Source organism: Hemiscyllium ocellatum, chromosome 26 (genome assembly GCF_020745735.1).
Source record: "Hemiscyllium ocellatum isolate sHemOce1 chromosome 26, sHemOce1.pat.X.cur, whole genome shotgun sequence".
NCBI classification, from domain to species: Eukaryota; Metazoa; Chordata; class Chondrichthyes; order Orectolobiformes; family Hemiscylliidae; genus Hemiscyllium; species Hemiscyllium ocellatum.
In genome coordinates, this window is record NC_083426.1 from 35,588,833 (window position 1) to 35,608,188 (window position 19,356).

Consider the following 19,356-nt stretch of genomic DNA (forward strand, 5'->3'; position numbering starts at 1 on the left):
AAAAGCAGTGTGCAGTGTTACTAAGTACCAGACTCTCACTCTTTTCCAGTAACACTGCACACTGCTTTTGAAATGATTCAACTAACAGACACTTGAATCATTCATTTAAACCAGCCTCCATCGCATGTCCGGGCTGTACATTCCTGACACTATCTACTCATTGTGTTTCATTTTCTTTCACATTCATTTGCATAAGAAACAAATGCAATCATATCTGTGCCTTCTCAATTTTGAGTGGAAACAATTTCTAATAATCATGATTTTGAAAACTTGTATTAAGTATCTTCTAATCCTCTCCTCTCTAAGAAAAATCATCCCAGCTCCTCCAAAATATCCTCTAACTTTTCCCACTTCTCACTGGTAAACCTGTAATGTGTTCTTTCTAATCCATTTGCACCCTTCCTCACCTGTGATGTCCAGAACCATACACAGTACTGTAGCTAAGGATTAACATGCACAAGTTAAATATAACCTCCTCGCTGCCCCTATTAGATTAGATTATATTTAACTTGTACATGGTCATCCTCAGCTAAAGTACAGTTCTGGACATCACAGCTGAGGAAGGGTGTGAATGGATCGGAAAGAACACATTACAGGTTTACCAGTGCGAAGTGGAAAAAGCCCAGGATACCAAATGCATTAATAACTGCTCTTTCAAACTTCCCTGATGCACTTAATGCCTCATGCATGAACACACATCCAGGTATTTCCTCTTGCACACCCTTTTTTAGAGTGGTACTCTTTATAACGTAACTAGATGTTCTTTCTGCAATAATGTATCACTTCCTACTCTCCTCTGCATTGAACTTCATCTGTCATCTACTTGCCCATTCCACCAACTTTGTCAGTTAAAGTTCTACACTATCTTCCTCACAGTTTTCCAAGTTTATATTGATTGCACACTTTGAAATTCTCTCCTACATAACAAAGTCTGGATAATTAATGGCAGTGCTGAGAAGAAAGATGACCCAGAGGATTCAAGACACGGTACAGGGAGTTATCTAAATTGCTACCTTTGGACGTCCTTTTATTTTTATGAATTCATGGGATTTTGATGGTGGAATAACATTTATTGCCCATCCTTAATAGTCCTTGAGATGTTGGTGGTGATGAGCTGCCTTTTTGAACTGCTGGTTTAGATAGATCCAGAGTGAAGTTAGAAATGGAGTTCCAGGATTTTGATCCAACAACATTGAATTAATGGCATTATATTTCCAAGTCAGGATGGTGAGTGGCCTGGAGGGGAGCTCCCAAGTGGCATGTTTATCTTTGCAGCCCTTATCTTTCTTGGTGGTAGTGGTCGTGGGTTTGGAAGATGCTGTATAAGGTGCCTTGATGAATTTCTGCAATGAATCTTGTCAATGGTACACACTGCTACTGAGTGTCGATGGTGGGGATAGTGAAAGTGTAAATGTGATACCATTCAATTCAGCTACTTTGCCTTGGTGAATGGCACCAGCTGCTTGTGTGTTTTTGGAGTTGCACTCATCAAGGCAAGTGGGGAAATATTCCATCACACTCCTGACTTGTAACTTGTAGATGGCAGAAAGGTTTTGAGGAGTTGAGGTGAATGGCTTATTGCAGGGTTCCTAGTTAACGAACTGCTTTTGTAGATACTGTATTTATATAGCTCACTTAATTTCTGGTCAATGGCACTGTCCCAAGATGTTGAATTTGGGGCAGATTCTGTGATGGTAATAATATTGAATATCGAGTGGCAATGGTTGGGATCTCGTATCAAGAAAGTTCTTTGCCTCGCAGTTTGGTGCCATGGAATATTTATGGTACCTATCATCCCAAACCTGAATGTTGTCCCAGCCTGGCGATATCTGGACATAGTCTACTTCGGTTATCTGCAAATAGTGTTGAACACTGCAAAAATCATGAAACATCCCCATTTCTGATATTATGATGAAGGAAAGATCGTTGTTGAAGCAGCTGAAGATGATATGGCATAGGACATTACCCTGAGGCACGAAGGGCTCTTGTTGCGAAGTCCCTACCCTTGAGCCAGAAGGCCTGAGTTTAAGTCCCACCTGCTCCGAACATTTTGGTTCGGAAAATGGTCTGAGGAATGCCTGCAAACTTGTTCTGGAGCTGAAATGACTGACCTCCAACAGTGAAAACCATCTTCCTTTGTTCCTGGTATGATTCCAACCAGCAAAGAATTTTCTCTTGATTCACATTGACTCAATTTTTGCTTGGGATCATTGATGCCATGCACGGTCCAATATGGCTTTGATGTCAATGACCATCACTCTCCTCTTCCTCCCAGAATTTAGCTTTTGTGACCATGTTTGAACCAAGACTACAATGAGGCCAGGAATTGAGTGACCATGGCAGAATCCAAGCTGGGTGTCAGTGAGCAGGTTATTGCATTAGAAGTGCAGTTTGATAACACTATTGATGCCACCTTCCATCACTTTACTGATCAAGAGTAGATTTGATGAGACGGTAATTGGCAGGGTTTGATTTGTCCTGCTTTATGTGTATAAGACATAGCTGGGAAATTGTTCATGTGGCCAGGTAAATTTCAGTGTTGTGTCGTAGTTGTACGAGAACAGCTTGGCTTGGACATGGCAAGTTCAGGACTACATGTCCTTAGTATTAGATTAGATTACTTGCAGTGTGGAAACAGGCCCTTTGGCACAACAAGTCCACACTGACCCTCGAAGAGCAACCCTCCCAGACCCATTCCCTTGCATTTACCCCTTCATCTAACACTCTGGGCAATTTAGCATGGCCAATTCACCTAACCTGCACATCTTTGGACTGTGGGAGGAAACCAGAGCACCCAGAGGGAACCCACGCAGACACGGGGAGAATGTGCAAACTTCACACAGACAGTTGCCTGAGGTGGGAATTAAACCCGGATCTTTGGCACTGTGAGGCAGCAGTGCTAACCACTGTGCTACCATGCTGCCGTATTGTTGTTGAAAATGTCATTAAAGCCATATCCTTTACAGTATCCAGTGCCTTCAGCCTTGAGTGAATTAAATTGGCTGAAGACTGGCATCTGTGATGTTTGGGACCTCCAGAACTTCTGGCTAAAGATTGCTGCAAATGCTTCAGCCTTATCTTTTGCATTGATGTGCTGGGCTCCCAATCATTGAAGCTTTTATAACATTTATAACATCATAAGATATAGGATCAGAATTTGGCCATTCTACCCATTGAGTCTGCACTGCCATTCGATCATGGCTGATATGCCTTCGCCCCCATTTTCCACCTTCTCTCCATATCCCTTCGACCCATTACCAATTAAAAATTTGTCTAACTCCTTAATTTTACTCACTGTCCCAGCATCCACTGTACTTTGTGGTAGAGAATTCCACAGGTTCAAATACCTTTTTGAGAGAAGTAGTTGCTCCTCAAATCTATTTTAAATTTGCTTCCCCTTATCCTAAGACTATGATCTCTCACCCTAGAATGACCCACAAGAGGAAGCATCTGGTCCACGTCTACTTTATCCACACCTTTTATCATCTTGAATGTTCAATTTGATCTCCCCTCATTCTTCTAAAGTCCCGAGAGTGCAGGCAAAAAGTGTTGAACCTCTCTTCATATGACAAACCCTTCATCGTTTGTAGAGTTTCCTGCCTTAGTGAGTTTAGTAAATGACCCCGCAATTCATGATTGGATGTGGTAGGATTGCAAAGCTTAGATCTGATCTATTAGTTGTGAAATAGCTCATCCTTTCTATTATCTGCTGCTGATTTTCCTTTGCAAGCTTTGTGTCAGTCAGTCCTATGTTGTAACCTCATGGGGTTAATGCCTCATGCTGCTCCTGGTATGCCCTCCTGCACTCTTCTTTGAACCAGGGTTGATCTCCTGGTTCGATGATAATAATAGAGTGGGAGATATGCCAGCCATAAGGTTACAGATTATGCCCAGTCTTGAGTTGCTAGATCTGGTCAAAGTCTGTCCAATTAAGCCCAGTGAGAGTGCCACACAACACCTTGGAGAGTGTCCTTAATAATTCAACAGAACTTTGTCTCCACAAGGGCTGTGCAATGTTTATTCCTAGTGATTCAGTCATGGACAAATGCATTCAGATTGAGGATGATGTTTTACCCCCTCCTGTTAGTTCCTTCATCAGCTGTGGCAGACCTAGTATAACAGGCAAATCCCTTCAGATTCAAACTACGAGGTCAGCAGTGTTACTGCTGAGCCCCTCTTGGTGATGAACATTGAACATTGAATTTTCCCAACCAGAGTGCATTCTGTGCCCTTGCCATCCCCTGTGTTTTCTCCAAGTGGTGTTCAACATGGAGTAATGATTCACCAGCTGAGGCACGGTACTAGTGATGATCACTTTCAGATGGTGGCAATGTCACTGGACGTTAATCCAGATTGCCCAGCTCATATTCCAGGAACATGGGTCTGAATCCCAGCATAGCAGCTGGTGGAATTCTGAGACCCCCCCCCCCCCAAAAAAAAATCTGGAATTGAAAACAAATGCTAACCTAAGAGTGGGCTTTAAGGGCTGAATGACATTAGACTGATCCCATTTTCTGTGTTTCTAATGGTGCCCATATAACCACTGGTGTAAAAGCCCTAGTTCACTAATGTACTTGAGGGAATGAAATCACCTGTCTTTCCTTGGTCCCACCTATGTGTCACTCCAAACTCTCAGCCATATGGTTGAATCTTAGCTGCATTCTGGGCAATTAGGAAAGGGTGATAAATGCTGAATTAGCCAGGGACACCCACATCCTCGCAGCAGACTAGGGGAGCAATTCTTCAAGCAGGCTTTGAGGCCCATCTGCCTTTTCTATGGCCACAGTTGTTTGCATGCTCCCTAGATTTCTATGTCTGTCCCTCTTAGTTGTTTGATGCCTAAAGGGGTAGAGAATTGTGTTTGCATATTTTTCATCATCTTTTCCCTCATTGAGCTGGCAATAAAAATCAGGAAGATGCACCCTGATGTTGTTTAAATGTAATTTGAGCAGATGTGTGACACAGTACAAAATTAAATTATACTGCTTAATTATTTTGAAGATTCTTTTAGAGAGCAAGAATCTCTGTTTAAAATATGAAAGAGAGGTCCCAATCAGCTGTTGTGCCACTGTGGTTAAGCATATCCGTGTCTGGTGGTGGGATAGCATTTAACCTAGTTGAATTCACATTTGCAAGACAGAACATATGACACTGTTGGTGAAATGTACAGTATGATGATGGACAATATGGATAGCATCCATGACAATTATGTTCACAATATGCTGATTCTAATCCATTTGTTCTCCTTTTAAAAGCTTTGGTCAAAAAAAAGGTGATAACAGTGAAGTTTGGCATCTGACTCTTGGGAGAGAGATGTAGTCATTAGATATTGCAATTTAAAATAAGTGGTCACAGTTTCTTTTTGTTAAGTTACATTCACTGCTGATTGAATGGCAGCAGCATCTGCCAACTTTATCCCAAAAAGCATAATTTTAAATTAGAGACCATGTGCACGTCGTAATCCTTAATAAATTAAAGAAAACCCTCATTCTGTCCTTTTTAAAGGCAAAACCTTTTGAATTAACAAAAAAATAGTGAGTGCAGCAACCACATCAGTTTTACTATTCATTGAACTGGTTGCCCTTCCAAAGCTGCTCCTAGGAGAAAGTGAGGTCTGCAGATGCTGGAGATCAGAGCTGAAAATGTGTTGCTGAAACCTGAAGAAGGGCTTATGCCCGAAACCTCGAATCTCCTGTTCCCTGGATGCTGCCTGCAAAGCTGCTCCTACCCATGGAGAAGCAAAAAGGCAAACTTGCTTTTGGTTCACAGTTGGTTTAACCCTGTTTTGGTAAGAGATTTTTTTAATTGCAGAGTAATTTTTCAGAAAATTGAAGGTTAGAAAACTACAGATTCCAGATAGATATGATTTCTTGGAAGTTTGACAACAATTAATCTTTTGTATTCAAGAGGCAATGTATGTAAAGTTGACTTATAGCTAACAATATCCGTAAGATCAGTATTTATCATTTGTGGAAGATGCAAATTTTGCATACAATAAGATGGTCGTGTACTGCCTATACTTCAGAACTTGCAAACTTTAATAGGGCATTTATGGAATATTGATCTAGTAGATTGAAAAACATTTTTATGCTCACTTGTGTGTTTTGTCTTTTGTGGTTCTATTTAATACTTCACCTGTTAGTTGTAAAGATTCTCACAACATATGTTTGTTTAGAATGTACACTTTAGGATATTGATAAATCAATGGAATGTCAATCACCAAAGTAGGCAAGGACAGCAGATTTCTTCTCCAAAAGGACATCAGCAAGTCAATATGGTGGGCTTGGAAAAAGGGATGGTGTGGGAAGGACCCTTGGCCAATGGCTCCATATCCACATCAGCCACTCTGCAGTCCAAAGTTGACTCACAGGTGCACCATACCAACCAAGGTTGTTCTTTTAAAAAATATGTTCTTATTTTCAAATCTGAAATAGGTGTCATGATAGTGTCATGATAGTGATAAAACTTGGACTATTGATTACTTTTTAATGATGGGGATTTAATTACCTGGGACTCCTGTGGATCAAATTAAATACACAGGTTAACTGTTTTGTGAAACCAATGCAATAAAGGAAGTCATCTGAGCTTAAATTAGCATTTTTAGCAAGATTTAAAACTAGTCAAAAAAAAACCTGTATCTCCTAATTTGATTTACACCTGTATGATAAGCTTCACATATTGGAGATGAAAGACATCACCTACAGTTATCAAGCTTGAAATGAATGAAACAAGACATTGAAATACACAACCAGTCCACCGTCAAGGTGCGGTTTCTGACAGTTTAAGAGATTTAACTTATGTAAAACTAAAAACTGGGTCCTTGTACTCGATGTGATAACATAAATATTACCAAATCAGATAAAGATGTTGAAGGCAGTACACACAACTGAACTCAAGCAAGTTTATTTTCTCATCATGTCCTAATATTTCAATTTTAAACTAATTCACCTAATATTTTTGCACAAATGGCACAATATGTTTAGGAACCTGCAATCTAGAAAGCTTTTCAGTGTTTAATGATGATGCTTCAGCCATGAAGCTGCATTTTAATAAACAGAAAATTCAGGACAGGTCACTTAAGGACTTTGTTCTAAATCTTTTTTTTAAAAGAAGCACTTAAAAGGTCAGAAATAATATTTTGCATAAAGACAAAGCACAATGTTGAGAGAATCCTGTAAAGGTACTGGCAAAAGAAACCATGGGTGAAAAGTTAAAACATGGTTGGTATTGTTGTGGGAGATCTGTTTGAACACAGTTTAATGGAGAAGCTTAAACTTTTGAGCATTTTTTTTATAGGTACTTGCACAACTAACTGTATCCCAGCAACCAGGATTGTTTTAAGTTGTATTTTTTGGTGACTTATATAAATGTATTTGGCAGCAGTAGTTGAGGAATTGCCCAGACACTTGTGTATGTTCCATCTTTGAAGGTTTTTTCAGCTGTGCACGATGCAGAAAACATTTTTGTTTCCCAAATTGTGCATTTTGTAGAACACCATCTCTCCCTTTCTGAAGTGAAAGGATGATAAAAGTATGAGTTAATCTATTTTGTTTTGAAATTGTATTCTCAAACTTTCCACACAATTCAAATTTGCAAAATTGATATTTGGCAATCAAGACTCAAAACATTATCAAGCACATTGCTGAGACTTTAGTAAAGTTTAATCTGAGTTTAATAAGGCATAATAAAGTTAACCATATTTGTAAATTTTGGAAACTTGTCAGTTTTGTTTCTTGCACATGCCAAACCTACATGTTTACCATTAAAATATTTCTCATGGAACATCATTAATTGTAAAAGGATAGATCATAGTTGTGGAAAAATATAACAGAACCTGATTCAGTGCATTAGACATGTTAGTCATTTCTTTTTCCCTGGAAATCTGAACAAGCAAACTGTCCTCATCCCATTTCAAAGTGGTTAGTGTCAGCTACAAAAAGGAGAATGTGACTTCTGTGTTAGTGGTCAACTTTATCCCTTTCTTTATTATCCAAGGTATCTAGGTGTGACCTTTTCAATATTGTATGCTGAATGTTAAGCTAACATTATATTCTTACTTCCAATCATATGGAGAAGGTAAAAATGTCAGTGCATGACATCAAGACATGACAAGAAGTCAGTTGTCAATGTTATATATTTCTTTCGTTTGCTTACTAACTAGTCAATCAAATATATTTTTCCCTCCTCACTCTCTCTCTATCTCTCTATCTATCTCTCTCTCTATCTCTCTCTCTATCTCTCTCTATCTGTCTCACTGCATGCACACAGACCATCAAACAAGGGACATACATTGTTGGATAGATGGAAGCATTGGACAGGAGTTCATTAGTCTGAGTTCCAAGTTCTGTTTTCAGTTGAAACTTTTGTCTGGTTGGCTGGCCAGCTCAAATGCTTCAGTCGTCTTTCACCATATGCTTCTACTACATGATAAATGGCATAAGGTGGCTGGTTCACTTTTTTTTCAATAAAGTTTCTATCTTATCAGTTAAAAGTCACAGCTCATAATAACAGTTGAAGGAAACATAAACAAGTTCTCTTCAGAGAACGCAGGCCACTCCCAAGCTGAGGAAAACTGACCATGTGTTTTTCCGTCTCTGCTCTCTGTAACTTTGTCATTGATAACTGGTTACTTATTCACAGACCAATGAACTTCTTTTTGCCAGCCAGTGCTTCGTCCACACACCTTGCCTCAGACCCAAATTGTCTGCAACTCAAACTTCAATGACTGCCTGTTCAAACAGTTCTATATATGATGTTTGCTATGGAAGTCTAGTTACTTGCTTGCAAAACAATCAGTATCCTTTCAAATACCGGTTTACAACGCCGCTCTCTCATTTCTGGCTATTGGGGTTTTTTTTTCAAAAAGGCATGGTCCTTGCAAATCTTTTCTGCTAATTATTGTCAGGCTGTGGTGCAGTGGGACCGATTGCGAAACAGCACAGATGTGCTGGACCAAAAGCTTCCGACTCTGTTGTAACTGTTCTAAGACTTAAATTGGACTCTCAACAAACTGATCTGGGGTATAATTGCACTTAAGCTGTTGCAACTGAAGAAAGGATAATAAGTCAATTTTATCAGACAGTTATGTCTATTTTCATAACCTTTAGCCTGGCTCCATACCACATGAGAGTTTCATAAATCCTGAACCAGATGACTCGATTGAATCTTGTTTAAATCAGATATTGTATTTAAGACCATAAAATGTCGGAGCAGATGTAGGCCATTCACCCATTGAGCCTGCTCTGCCATTCAATGAGATCATGACTGACCTGTTCATCCTTAACTCGTCTTTCCCTCTAATCCATTTCTGACTAATTAACAATCTGTCTGTCTCCACCGCAATAGACTTAACAATGCAGCCTTGACAGCCCTCTGCTGTAAGGAATTCCACAGGTTCACTGTCCTCTGACAGCGACAACACCTCAATTTGTTAATAGTTGGTACATAATTTACGTAACAGAATTTAGCTTTAACACTAGTTACAATGTTGACTTTATAGCTTTGAATGGTTGGATTTTCATTTTTGTGCTGAGCACTTGTTGACTGATCAGTATAAATTACTTTGCAGCTCCGAACTGATGCAGAAAAGCGTTCCATGGTTGAGAGTGGTCTGACCTGGTACAGTGGTTCTGAAAGTAAAGGCCCGAAGAAGTCTGAGGGTGGCTATGATGCCAGCAATCTTAAGATGGATCAAAACACAAAGTGGAGACGTATCCGCACTGAGTCAGCAGAAGAAACGACAAAAGGAGAACTAAAGAAACAGCAATCCACTGGACAAACCAGTTCACTGAAAAAGGGTGCAGCACCAGTTGGAGTAACTTCACCAATGACCAGTTCAGGAGCAGGCTCTCTGAAAGTTGCTGGTAAGTACCAAGAATAGTTTTCAAAAAGAAAACACATACTTGCATTACTGGAAACCAAGCAAAATATTTTAAGTATCTGAATAAAACTATGTTTCAGTGCTTATATTAATAACCCCAAACTATTTGAAGATAACAATCTGGTAGATAAGCATCTTAATGCTGTATCTGCTTTTTAAAATGATGTTCTTCTAATTTGAAGTCACCTTAGCGTTGAGTTGCTGTAATCATCATTTATTGTCAACGAGGTGAAACTGTATCTGACTTGTTTGCTTCATTACTATTTTCTTCCATCTTTTCTAGAAAATCTGTGACTTTATAATGTACTTTACAAGGCATAAATATATATTTTAATATAAAGTCAGGAATATCACTTGCTAAATCACAACTCTATACTTTGCACATTACTATGCCAGCATTCAGTCTGAAGCATTCTGTTGAATGTTACTTACTTTTGAATCAAAAAATCATTTCAAATTTAGGAATTTCTTGCACAATGTACTGAGGCCCTTGTGAATGAACAAATGCAAGTCGTTCTAAGTGCAGCACATCACCACATCTTAGCAATAGTTGTGCTCAGACCTAATGGACAGCATTTGAAGCAAATGCATAGAAGTGTGGAGTTGATAGCATCGGGATCAGCTCTCCACCTTCTTATTTTCTGAATATCGCACCTTGCTCAATGAATAGACCATTTATCTACAAGTCTCAGCTAGACTTGGATAAGGTATGCGCTCATAATTCAGTTTGAAAAGTGTGGCCTCAGTATAACCTAAACTGCAATACTGATGGTTAAGTATTCCACTGGTCAAACTGTCTTATTTGAGATGACAGAAATGTTAAACTCAGTCCCGTTTTAACTATTTATGTAGATGTGAAAGACTTCATTAGTTTCTTCTGTTTGTTCATGTGATGTGAATGTTACTGGAAAGGCCCATTCTTATTGTCAACCCCCAATACCTCCTGACAAAATGGTGGTAATCTGCTGCCTTGAATATTGCAATCCAGATAATGTAGGTATATCCACCGTGTTATAAGATGGGAATTCCAGGATTTTCACCCAAAGATGTTAAAGAAATGGAGAAATTTTCAAGTCAGGTTGGTGTGTGAGTTGGAGGGGTTCCAATATATCTGAATCCCTTAATCTCCTTGGTGGTAGAGGTTGTGGGTTTGGAAGATGCTGTTGGAAAAGCCTTGGTGAATTGTTGCAGTGTGAGCTGTAGTCTCTAATATGTCAGTGGTGAGGGAAGTGAATGCTAAAGGTGGTGAATGGAGTATGGAGAATGGATAATCAAGCAGGCTGCATCCTTGTGAGCATTATTGGTGCTGCATTCCTCCAGGTAAAATGAGAAATAATCCATTATTAAAGGGTGGCATTGTGGTTCGGTGGTTAGCACTGCTGCCTCACAGCACCAAGGTCCTCAGTTCGATCCCAACCTTGGGCGACTGTGTGTGGAGTTTGCACATTCTCCCCATGTCTGTGTGGGTTTCCTCCAGGTGCTCCGGTTTCCTCCCACGGTCCAAAGATATGCAGGTCAGGTGAATTGGCCAAGTTAAATTGCCCATAGTGTTAGGTGCATTAATCAGATGGAAAAGGGTCTGAGTGGGTTACTCTTCGGAGGGTCGGTGTGGACTTGTTGGACCAAAGAGCCTGTGTCCACACTGTAGGATCTAATCTAATCCTGGCATGCACCTAATAGGTAGAAGAAAGCTTTGGGGGGATCCAGAGTTGAATTATTAGCCTCAGTTGCTGTTTTTTTTCCTGTTGGTATCAAAGCTGGCCATTTTCAGTAAATTTTAATGTGGGACCCTGACCCGTAGCAACCAGGACACATGGTGTGTTTCTAGCAGATCCCATATGATAAGATCACATCCCAATCAGACCCAAGTTATTCTGCATTACCTTTTGTAGATAGTAGCCATTACCTAGAGCTTGTGTGAAACAAATTTTAATTCCTGCTTATCATAGCAGTGCTGCATGTTGCCATGTCTTGATCTGAGGATACAAACAGCTTTAGTGTTTAAGAGTTGCTAACAGTTCCAAATACTGTATAATCAGCAAACATTCCCAATTTAAACAATGGAAATGTTTGAGCATCTCTGAGAAAGTATTGCAGCATTATTCGAAGGTGGGTCTCAAACAACTATAACCTTCCTTCTTTGCTAGGTCCCTTTGATGTCACACTTAGTCAAGTGTGGAATTGATTTTCAACTGTTAGATAATTTAAACAGCCTTAGCTGCTCTAACCGTTAGCTATCTCAATCAGTGAAATTGAAACAAAACTATTTAAAAACCAAACTCTAAAATGTTACTTCAATCCAATGTATAGTACCCTAAAAATTAGTAACATCAAAATATTAAACTGAGATTTCCTGTTGTGATTTCCTTTGTTCTCTATCTATTCTAACCCTGGCTTCTGGAAATTTCAATGCATTAACTCTGATTTTCCCCCCCCCCCACAGATGCTGCCAGACCCACTGAGCTTTTCCAGCAATTTCTGTTTTTGTTTCCATTTATTACTGAACGTGCTCTAAGGGAGTGTTTTATAAGAAATATCAATTTTGATTGTAAAGCCATTAAGTGAACAGCTGGCCATTGGTCTGTCTAAGGGAAAGTTCTTAATACTGTTGTGATCAAGTGCTGATTATAAACTCAGGATCATTTGGAAAATGTTGGGGGGAAATTCAAAACCTGCCACCTTGACAATAAGGATAAGTACAAAATAAGGATAGATGATGCTAGCATCTTCTCCAACCACGGTGTGTCTCCTCTTGAAAAGGTGCATACTAACTTTTGGTAGCACTGACTAGTTTTAACTGGTACGGTCCCCTCATGATATTGCCTGGATCCATCAAAAGGTGAGCAATGAACAACCCTAGCTAGATACTGCAACCTGACAAACTAGCCATTACGAATTTGATAGTGTTAACTATTTTGTAGCTGACAAGAGTTATTATTCATACGTGTCACCCAAGCTTTTCAGGCCAGTAAAAGTTGCATTCAGTGAATTTTGTCCCACCAGTTTACAGCACAAGAACTGAGCCATGATTCATCCTAGCTGTGAATATTAAGGGATGAACTGAAGGTGACGTATAAGTGAAGAGTTAATTTGTAGGAGTTCTTCCAGCTTGAAGCAAGACTGGTTGGAGTGGAACCATGTGAAAGCAGAAGTGAGGAAATCAGCAGCTAAACCTCATGGTACCAGGAATTTCCCTGCTCACCGCTGGAGAGCCACTAAGCAGTCTGTACTGACCAGAGCTGGCTTTGACTGAATCGCCACAGTATTACAGTGCAGAAGGGGGCCTTTCAGCCCATTGTGCCTACATTGTGCCAACTCATTTAAGTCACTGGTCAACTACCTTCTTTTAGAGATTCCAACTCTGAGTTTGCAGGTTGTCCTGCCAAGAGCCCTTTCTGCCAGGACTGCAGCTAACTCCTGAAACAGCCATGGAGGTGGCCAAAAATGCAGAACCTTTGTAGAACCTACTTGAGCTAGTCTGGTCAGACCAAATTACACAGGTTGGGGTTATATATTGATGGCTGGAGGGGGTAAATGTCATTTTTGACCTGATGTTAGAGGGTGTGTCAAATCAGAATGGTCCTCCTTCCTCCTTGAACATGCTGGAAAGGTAATGGCCTTGTGGTATTATTGGTGGGCTGTTAATCAAGAGACCCAGATAATTTTTTGAGGAGCCCAGTACAAATTCTGCCATAATGAATGACAGAATTTTATTTTAGTGATATTTGTTAAAAAACTTGAAGAATTAAAACGCTAATGATGATGATGAAATCATTGCCAATCATCAGGGGAAAAAAAAACGCCCCATCTGGTTCACTAATGCGCATTAGGGAAGGAACCTGACCTCGAGGTGACTCTAGATGCACAGCAATGGAGATGATTCTTTACTGCTTTTTGGGTAATTGGGAGTGGGCAATCAATGCAGGCCTAACCAGTGTTGCCCTCATCTTATGAATAAAAAAACATAAAAAGAGCTGCCATCTTTTACTGGCCAGCTTCACCATATGGCATTCTGCCCCTCTGTCACTGATGGAACACCAGTAGCAGAGGAATAAGGCTCTTGACTGGCCATTAATTCAATTAACTTCTGCCTCAATGCTTTGGCTGATCTAGTAGAGGAAATTTGAGTGCCTGGAGAGTCTACTGGGAGAGAGATGTGCAAGTTGAATGAATTAGCCATGCTAAATTGTCTATAGTGTTCAGGGATGTGTAAGTTAGGTGCATCAGTCAGGGGTAATTGTAGAGTAATAGAGGAATGGATCTGGGGGGGATACTGTTCAGAGGGTCAGTGTGGACTTGCTGGACCGAAGGACCTGTTTCCACACTGTAGAGATTCTGTTATATTCTATTCTTCTCTCTTGTGCCATTATGTGGTATCTCTGGCTCTGAGCCTGAAGCTCTGGGTTTTATTCCGACCCCGTGAGTTAGTAGCTAAGGCAGATATGTTCATCGTGCAATTACATGTTGAGCACCAACCTGCAACTCCTTCCAGCCCATACTCTTGGCAGGCAGTAAGAGTATGAGAGATCCTTCTTCCTGTGAAGGAAAAAAAATTGGAGCCTCCCCAGTGTCACTCTCCATAAGTCTACACTACGCCATGTATAAACGTGCATGTTGCCATAGCAATGCACATTCCAAATGAACTGTAACACACCATTGCCCCTAGAGTCTCATGATGCTAAGGCACCAAGAACAACTTGCAATAAAAATCAGCCACAGTTACAATCATTAATGATGCAACTTTGATCAGTGTTCTTTTTGTTTTGTTAGAAAGTGTAGAGAAACAGAAATGAGTGGTTAGAGGTTGCCCTTGGAATTTCAACAGTAAACTATATACTCAACAAGAGGACACACTATTCCTGAAGCCACAGTTTAATATTGTGTAATAAAGGTTATTAAGGCTACTTAACTTTGGGTTTAGTTATTTATTTTGATCTTCCTGTTTTTCATGAAATTTAATCGTGTACCTTGTACACATGCACCAGCCTGAGGCAGTTGAAGAATACTGTTTAATTGCTAATAAATCTGCTCTTGTACAGAGCAGTCCTCTGGAATGGAAAACTGGTAAGCATTTGGCAATACAGAGAATCTGTGTTCATAAATACAAGGCTAGCTTTTGAACTGTGACTGTTTATAAATATCGTGTTCATGTTTGAATTCATAAATACTGGGATCACAGGGACTAAGTAAATAAAGCAGAAAACTGAAATGGGCTAATTTATTGACTGAATTAGTGATGACTGAGGAAATGCTGTTCTCCACGAATATTTTTTTGCAAGTGAGTAGAGAAACTATTCACTATCCTTCAGACATTCCGAGCAAAAAGAGCAAGGGACTGTCATTAGTGATCGAGTGCAGTTGGCAATGCCTCTTCCTTAGAAAACCAACTCTGTGTATTCTTCTTATTTAGTTTAACTAGAAGTGTTAAGAACATACTTCTCTAGGAAAGCAGCTATACTGTGCTAATCTATTAAATGGAAGACCTTTCTCAACCTAACAGTGGAAAGTGAATGCAAGCTTTGGATTCCTTTACTCTAGGCAAGTTATTCAAGTTGTTGCTGGTTGACTCAACTCTGAAAGCAGACCATCCAACCTTAGTGTATGGAACAGAATTCAGGAATTTGTCAATTCACATGGGCAGGGAGGAAGCAAAATGTGCCTCACTTCCAAGGAGGACATTTTGACTTTCTCTTTAACATCTTGAACATGTGACACGTTAGATGGAATTGAATGTCAACAGTGATGGTGTTGCCCATTGGCTGAGAGAACCCGGTCTTTCACTTCATAAAATGCCAACTGTGCAGGGCATTCCTGGGATCAAAAGCTACATGCCAATCAGAAGCTGGCACATTGACATTGACAGCACCTTTAACAGGGCTTGTTCTTTTGCAAGCCTGAAAGCAGTAAGGCTTTGACATGAGCATTCCATGCGTACTGGCTTCAATGGATGGCTTCACTCCAGTCATAGGCTAAATTCGTAAAATGTGGCAGTGTCTCTACCTGCTATCTCCCATCTATCACCTCATTCACCCCAGGGACCTGTATTAAATTCCATTGAGCTCTTCTGGTTATCAAAGAAATTTGGTGCCTGATTGTAAGCACTTTTGAGAGCCAATATATTATCATTTGAAATTCAGATCCACTTTACAGCAGCTCATAGGAAAATTGAGTTTAAAATATGCACTTTTTCATTCTTTGAGTACATCATTCAACGACTGTTGGTAAATCAAACCCTCTGCTCAACTCTTTTAAATTGTTGGGTTGAATTTTCTGTTAACAATTTCCTGTCAGCTGTAAAACCAGCCAGAAACACCAAGTGCATCTTCTAAGCTTCACTGGATCTGCTGCTATAGTTTAAAAGCCACTTGCATCTGGAAATCAGATCACTGTGGATGGAAGCCTTTTGTGACCAGGCTAATCAGAGCACTGTGTCACATGGTGTAAAAAGCTGTAGCAGCTGCTAGGAGAACAACTTGTGTCTGAGAATCAAGCACAAAGGCAAGTGATTTGTGTGGAATAGGTTACCACTGGTTGGGGAGAGGCATCTGGGGGTTTGGAATCCAGTCTTGGCCATTCCCCAAGACTGACGCCCATGCCTTCAATGAAGTACTATATCTTTGCCTGAGGTTGCCACCTCACCCACAGCTGACAGCCAGCCCAAATTCTTTGACTCCAGTAAGTCTACTTGGTGACAGATCTGCTTATCATTGTTATTCCAAATGGTGGCAGGCTGAGATGGTGGTTTAGTCAGGGGAGAGGGTGGGAAGGACAGCCATTGATCTTCCTGCGCAGAACTCGATTCTGCTGGAGCTGGGAAGGTGACCGGACGGTGACGCCATGTTGCCAAATTAAAAGCGCTTCCCTTCTCCTGCCTTGCTTCCTCCAGGAGCAGTAGATTGTGCAAGTTTGTTTTCATTTGTGGCAGGTCGGTGTCCACTGACTGGCCAGTATTTAATACCTGTCCCTATTTGCCCATGTGAAGGTGGTGGTAAGCTACCTCCTTGAGCCACTGCAATCCACCTGCTATGGTTTGACCCACAATGCCGCCAGGGAGGGAATTCCAGGATTTTGACCCTGCGACAGTGAAGGAATGGCGATTATACCTCCAAGTAAGGATGGTGAATGGCTTAGAGGGGAGCTTGCAGGTGTTTGTGTTCCCATGTTTCTGCTGCCTTTGTCCTTCTAGATGGAGATGATTGTGTGTTTGGAAGGCGCTGTCTGAGGATCTTTGGTGAATTTCTGCAGTGCATCTTGTGAATAGTATACACTGCTGCTACTGGCTGTCAGTGGTGGAGGGAGTGGATGCTTTGGGACATAGCCTGCTTGATTGGCACTATGTCCTGAATAGTGTGAAACTCCTTGAGTGTTGTTGGGGATGCACTCCTCCAGGCAAGTAGGGAGCATTCAATTAAACCCCTGATGTGTGCATTGTAATTGGTAGACAGGCTTTGGGGAGTCAGGATGTAAGTTATTCTCTGCAATATTCCCAGCCTCTGAGCTGCTTTTGCAGCCACTGTGTTTATGTGGTGATTCCAGTAGAGTTTCTGTACAATCATAACCTTCAGGATGTTGATAGTAGAGGATTCAGTGAGGGTAACACCATTGAATGTCAAGGGGCATTGGTTAGATTGTTGTATTACTTGCCACCTGTTAGTCCAAGCCTGGATATTGTCCTGATCTTAAACCAAAAGAGAAAATGCTGGAAAATCTCAGCAGATCTGGCAGCATCTGTAAGGAGAGAAAAGAACTGACGTTTCGAGTCTAACTGACCCTAATCAAAGCACTGTGTCACATGGTGTAGAAAGCTGTAGCAGCTGCTAGGTAAGCAATTTGTGTCTGAGATCAAGCACAAAGGCAAGTGATTTGTGTGGAGTAGGTTGCCAATAGTTGGAGAGAGACATCTGAGGGTGTCGAATCCAGGAAAGGAGTGGGGCCATTCCCTAAGACTGACACCTATGCCTTCAATGAAGTACTATATCTGTCTGAGGTTGCCACCTCACCCACAGCTGACAGCCAGCCCAAACTCTTTGACTCCAGTCAGTCTATTTGGTGACAGATCTGCTTCTCATTGTTATTCCAAATGGTGGCAGGCTGAGATGGTGGTTTAGTCAGGGGGGAGGATGGGAAGGACAGCCATTGATCTTCCTGCAGAATTCGATTCTGATGGAGCTGGGAAGGTGACCTGAGATTTTCCAACATTTTCTCTTTTGGTTTCAGATTCCAGCATCCGCAGTAATTTGCTTTATTTATTGTCCTGATCTTGTTGCATTTGAACATAACTTCTCAGATACTGAAGCAGCCTACGTGGTTTTTAATGTGTTCATTTTGAGAAACTTGCCCGTCATTGGTAAAGATCCTGTGACCAGAAAACAAAGTTGTGAATAGCAGCTTGTGAACAGCTTTGTTGGTTCATGTGTATGATTAGTACCTGTTGTTCCACGTTATTTCGGAATTCACATTGTAGTATAAATGAGGCACCGGTGGTCTGCTTTAAGAGCAGGCAGTCTATATAACAAGAGCATTAGAAGCCACTTGCACGGTTGGAGGCAATGCCAGTAGTTTATTAAAGCTCCCACATGGCTTTGGGATTAATAAATTTATTTAACATTTCTGGTAAAGCAGTTAAAAATTGTGCACATTTGGAATCCAAATTACACTATGGAAAGGTTACAAGGGCCTGGAAGTTCAAGACACTATGTATTAAAATGAGGTATGTTTATAATAGGGTTTTATTCACAGACTTAGACTCATGCTGTGTGCTCTTTTTTGAGCAGTTAAAAGATTTGTGTAGGATTTTACAACACTTGATTGAAGGCATTGTTTTCATCATGAGACATTTCAATGGCAATAAAACAAACCTGACTTGGAGCTAAACCACTTCCTATTATACTGCCGAGGTGACCTGACCTGATGGTAGTTTGTAATCTCATTAAAAAAATCCAGATAAAGTATGGAATCATTGTGAGTTTAGTTTCAGTACAATGGATACTTTATAGACTGTCATCACATCGCACATAGGAATGAATAATCATAAATCATCAAATGTTATTCATATTGTTGTGACCAGGTGAGGGATTGAATGCCTTCGTTTTTGCCACCCTCTGGTTAAGTAGAAAATGTTTTTTGTTTGACAGGATTGTTGCCAATTCAGAGAGAACTTAACTGTTTCTGCAATGTGATCATAAGAACAGGGTTCTCTTAGTTTTAAGTGTAATAAAATTAGGTAAAACAATAACTAACATATTTTGTTGCACATGTGCATGCACTTGTCCCCACTCATTGGCTAAATTAGAATCTGTAAGTGTACATGGATTCTTAGTTTAGCGAATCAGCTTCAGGTTGAGTTCAGTAACTTTTGACTTAACAATGTAGACAACCAAGTTGATTGTTTGTCTGGAGACAAAGCTGTGGAGTTGAGATCTTTCTTAAATCTGTCTCTTGAACATGAGGTGAGATGGTATTTACCTAAGGAGACC

At 40.4% G+C, this 19,356-nt stretch overlaps 1 protein-coding gene across 1 annotated transcript in view; it reads left to right on the forward strand.

Annotated features, from left to right (window-relative positions):
* Positions 1-19,356, forward strand: part of nav1a (neuron navigator 1a) — a 225,200-nt gene that overhangs the window by 81,400 nt on the left and 124,444 nt on the right. The window contains exon 3 of the mRNA XM_060845494.1: positions 9,569-9,863. Coding sequence (XP_060701477.1) covers positions 9,569-9,863 — 295 coding nt within the window. The remainder of the gene's footprint in view (positions 1-9,568; positions 9,864-19,356) is intronic.